Below are 4495 nucleotides of genomic sequence, written 5' to 3'. Positions count from 1 at the left end.
AGACGGAGTCTTGGTCTGCTCCATCGCATAGACTGGAGTGCAATGGCTCAATCTCAGCTCACTGCAACCTCCACCTCCCGAGTTCAAGCAATTCTCCTGCCTCAGCCTCCTGAGTAGTTGGGACCATAGGTGCCCACCACCATGCCCGGCTAATTTTTGTATTTTTCGTAGAGACGGGGGTCTCACCATGTTGACCAGGCTGGTCTTGAACTACTGACCTCAAGTGATCTGCCCACCTTGGCTTCCTGAAGTGCTGGGATTACAGGCATGAGCCAGCATGCCTCGCCTCCTACCTTGATTTTTCCTTGGGATGAGCTGTCTGCCTGTGCAGTGGCCTGCCAGCACTTGGGAGGGGCCACATGCACAGTGTGTTTATTGGAGTTATACATATGCTCATTTGAAGCATAGAGCAAGGTCATATACCAGTTAAAGTCTGCCATTTTGCCTCCTAGTGTGCGTGCTTGAGCCCACCCACCCAACTCCTGAGATCTTATTGGGAAGCTGCTGATTACTAGCCTCAGGTGTTATCTATTTCCTGGGAGCATGCCTCTCCTTGGCACTGGCTGCAACCAATTATTATTTTAGAGAGACAGTTAAACAGCCACCTGACCATCACCTGATGGTTGCCTGACATTCCTGGTTGGGGTGGGGTGAGTGGGCAGCCTCTCCTGTCCTGTGCATGTCTGCCTATCTACTGTAACAAGCTCTGTGACTCAGATTAACTGATAGTATTGAGGGATCAGGAGTAATCAATAAGCTGTAAACTAGTTTGGTGGGGTTTTTTGGTTTTGTTTTCACCTTCTGACATTGAATAAAAAATTTTTAGATCATGCCAGGCACGATGGCTCACGCCTGTAAATCCAGCCCTTCGGGAGGCTGAGGTGGGTGGATCACTTGAGGTCAGGAATTTGAGACCAGCCTGGCTAATATGGTGAAACCCTGTCTCCACTAAAAATGCAAAAAAATAGCCAGGCATAGTAGCACACACCTGTAATCCTAGTTACACGGGAGGCTGAGGGAGGAGAATTGTTTGAACCAGGGAGGCGGAGGTGGCAGTGAGCTGAGATCATGCTATTGCATTCTAGCCTGGGTGACACAGCAAGACTTCATCTGAAAAAAAAAAAATTTATGTCAGTCTGCAAGTAAAGAATGGGGCATATAAATAAATATGACCCTACCAATACAGTGAAGTGCCACAAGTAAGAAAGAATATGAAAAGATTCCCTGGTAATTCATGTTTCTTAGAATGCCATTGCCTTCTGTCTCTGTTGGAATCAAATTCTGATTTAAACAGGAACCGTGGTCTCTTCGGGCTCTCAGCATCCCTGCCTACTGGGTTGTAGATGCAACATGATTACTTTATACTTGCATTGAGTGTCTCTGAGCTCCCACATAGCATGGATCCATTGGAATTGGGGGGAAAAAAATTATCCTAAGCTGTAGATTTTTTTTTTAGTATGAAACATATGTATATATATATATGTGTGTGTGTGTGTGTGTGTACTAAATCAATATTAGAGTTAGTGTATCGACCCATGTAAATTAACCTTGCTCTAATATCTATTGAGTAAGTAGATTTGAAAATGAACCTTTGCCTCAGTGTATTGAGATTGAGTCTGGCATGCTCACTGGCTTAGGCAAGCCCTTTACCTTCTGTGGGCCATCATTTATTCTTGTATAAAATAAAGGAGTTGGGCTAGGTAATGTCTAAGATCCTTTCAATGACCAATATCAGAACAATAAGTAGAGTTGAAAATGTAAGAAAGTGGGATATGTTTGCGGGATTATAGGGAGAAAGAAAAGAGGCAGATATTAGGACATTTTGAATACACAGCTCATGTGGGTATATGTAAGGTGGCTCTTTGGGAAAAATACATACTTAAAAATACATTTTCCTTCCAGGTCGTATGTATGACCACCATGTGCTGGATATGATTGAATTAGGTATTGAGAATTTCGTCTCTCTAAAAGACATTAAGGTAAGATACTCATCATAGAAATGAAAAGTATTTTGTAATGCTTCTCTTGGCCAGTAGTGACATCTTGTGGTGAAGAGTAGATCAAGAACTTTGTGTTTTTATTTTGACATGCTCTAGGATAAAAATGCAATTTTATTTTACCTTTCTTTTAAAAAGAGGAATATATTTGTAGTGCATAGCAACATATGTGGACCTTGTGGCTGTTAGACTTCAGACTGTGGTTACTAATTCTTGTCTAGGCCATAGTTTAATTTTTTTTTGCTTTTTTCATAGTTTGAATTTATTTTTTATTTTTTTTGTTTTATTTTATTTTTTTGAAACAGGGTCTCACTCTGTCACCCAGGCTGGAGACCAGTGGCATGAACATGGCTTACTCAGTCTCGACTTCCCAGGCTCAAGCAAGCCCCCACAGGGGCATGCCAGCACACCCAGCTAATTGTTTTGTATTTTTTTTTGTAGAGACAGGGTTTTGTCATGTTGCCCAAGCTGGTCTCAAATCCCTGAGCTCAAGGGCTCCCCCTGCCATGGTGTGAGCCAAAGCACCTGTAGGCCTATAGTTTAAATGCTGTCCTCTTTTTCTCAATTATCACAGCATCTATTTTATGGAACCTTAGAAAAACCTGTAGAATTTTCAAATTGAGTCCTCTTGTAAACCCAGGAAGCTCTGGCTGATTCTATAGTATTTTGGTTACTAACCACCAAATGGCAGCTCAGTTCACCCTTGGGGAGTTGTATCTTTTGTGTCATCTTCGTTTTAATGGTACTATGAAATAGAGTGTTCTAACTCGGCTCTTAGGTACAAATTGGGCTACTGTTCCCTCAGAACTCTGCTTCAGGCTTAATCTATCTTAGCAAATACATTATTTCACCTAGACCTCATAGCAATCTGGGTAAGGCCTAAGTAATTTTCTTTTTTGTATAGATTTGGAGATTGTGGCCCATAGGGGTTTCATTGGTGAACTAGAATCACACATATGGTCAATATAACCAAGATTAGGACTCTAGGGCTTTGGGAGAAGTGGTATTATTGTTGGTAATAGAAAGTTAATGTAACTACTCACAGTTTATGGGTTTTTGAGGCTCATGGTCTAGTCGGAAGAATTGTAGCAAAAATATATAATTACTCTTTTCCCTGCCTGACTTTAAGAGAGGACATGCTTTCCAGGTTTGGGTAGAATTCCTGTACTGAGCAACTTTATCCCACGAGTTTGGAAAAAAAAGGTTCTTACCAGATCCCCATTTAGTCAGTCACCCCAGTTTCCTCAGGTACAGGTGGAACAGTGGTCTGAAATTGGATTTAGAGGCAGAACACTTGGATTTGAGGCCTGTCTTGGCTATTTAGATGACATTTGTGACCTGACAAGTTAATGGCTTCCTTAACCTTCAATTGCAATCACATATAAAATAAGTATAACAACATCAAATGAGATAATATATGTGAAAGTGCTTATCAGTAAAGATAATATTTTGGGAAGTATTTTGTAAAGTATATAAACTGTGATGCTTGATTATGGTGGAAGCCCTCATATTATTTTCTTTCTGTTTTTTTTCTTTGGAGACAGGGTCTCGCTCTGTCCCCTAGGCTGGGGTGTAGTAGTGCGATCTCAGTTCACTGCACCTTTGACCTCCTGGGCTTAAGCAATCCTCCTACCTCAGCCTCCCAGGTAGCTGGGACTATAGGTGTGTGCCACTTCACCTGGCTAATTTTTTTTTTTTGTAAAGACAAGCTCTCACAGTGTTGCCCAGACTGGTCCCAAACTCCTGGACTCAGGAGATCCTCCTGCCTCAGCCTCCCGAAGTGCTGGGGTGCCCAGCTGTCATATTATTATAGTGTCTCTTTGGGAGCATGCACAAATCTCTGGAGATGACCAGCGTAACCCCATTTCACCTTTACCACTGCTACTAGCTTATCACCAGCTTAGTGGGAGGGAGCACTGGCTAATGAGCACATGCCAGCCCCTCTAGTCTTTCCATTTCACTTCCAAAGCAATGAAATACTTCATTCACTGTGCAGCTTCTAAACTGGACCACAGTCCAGGCTCTCATGCCTGTAAGCCCATCACTTTGGGAGGCCCTGGCAGGAGGATTACTTGAGGCCAGGAATTTGAGACAAGCCTGGGCAACATAGCGAGACCTTGTCTCATATATGTATAAAGTAAACCGGCTAGGCGCAGTGGCTCACACCTGTAATCCCAGTAGTTTGGGAGGCCAAGGCAGGCAGATCACCTGAGCTCAGGAGTTCGAGACCAGCCTGGCCAACATGGCGAAGCCCCATCTCTACTAAAAATAAAAAAATTAGCCAAGCATGGTGGTGCATGCCTGTAATCCCAGCTACTTGGGAGGCTGAAGCATGAGAATCTCTTGAACCCGGGAAGTGGAGGTTGCAGCGAGCCGAGATCATGCCACTGCACTCCAGCCTGGGCGACGGAGCAAGACTTTGTCTAAAAAAAAGAAAATAAAAAAGTAAACTGGACCACAAAACCATTATTACCAGGTTTCATTTCTTTTTTTGTTTT

At 42.9% G+C, this 4495-nt stretch overlaps 1 protein-coding gene across 1 annotated transcript in view; it reads left to right on the top strand.

Annotated features, from left to right (window-relative positions):
• Positions 1–4495, top strand: part of RPF2 (ribosome production factor 2 homolog (S. cerevisiae)) — a 56776-nt gene that overhangs the window by 17128 nt on the left and 35153 nt on the right. The window contains exon 5 of the mRNA XM_011970651.1: positions 1897–1979. Within this exon, the coding sequence (XP_011826041.1) occupies positions 1897–1979 (83 nt within the window). The remainder of the gene's footprint in view (positions 1–1896; positions 1980–4495) is intronic.

The sequence above is a fragment of the Mandrillus leucophaeus genome, unplaced genomic scaffold, assembly GCF_000951045.1.
Source record: "Mandrillus leucophaeus isolate KB7577 unplaced genomic scaffold, Mleu.le_1.0 Scaffold96, whole genome shotgun sequence".
NCBI lineage: Eukaryota > Metazoa > Chordata > Mammalia > Primates > Cercopithecidae > Mandrillus > Mandrillus leucophaeus.
The sequence above is the reverse complement of the archived record's forward strand: the minus strand, read 5'-3'. Positions and strand labels throughout refer to the sequence as shown.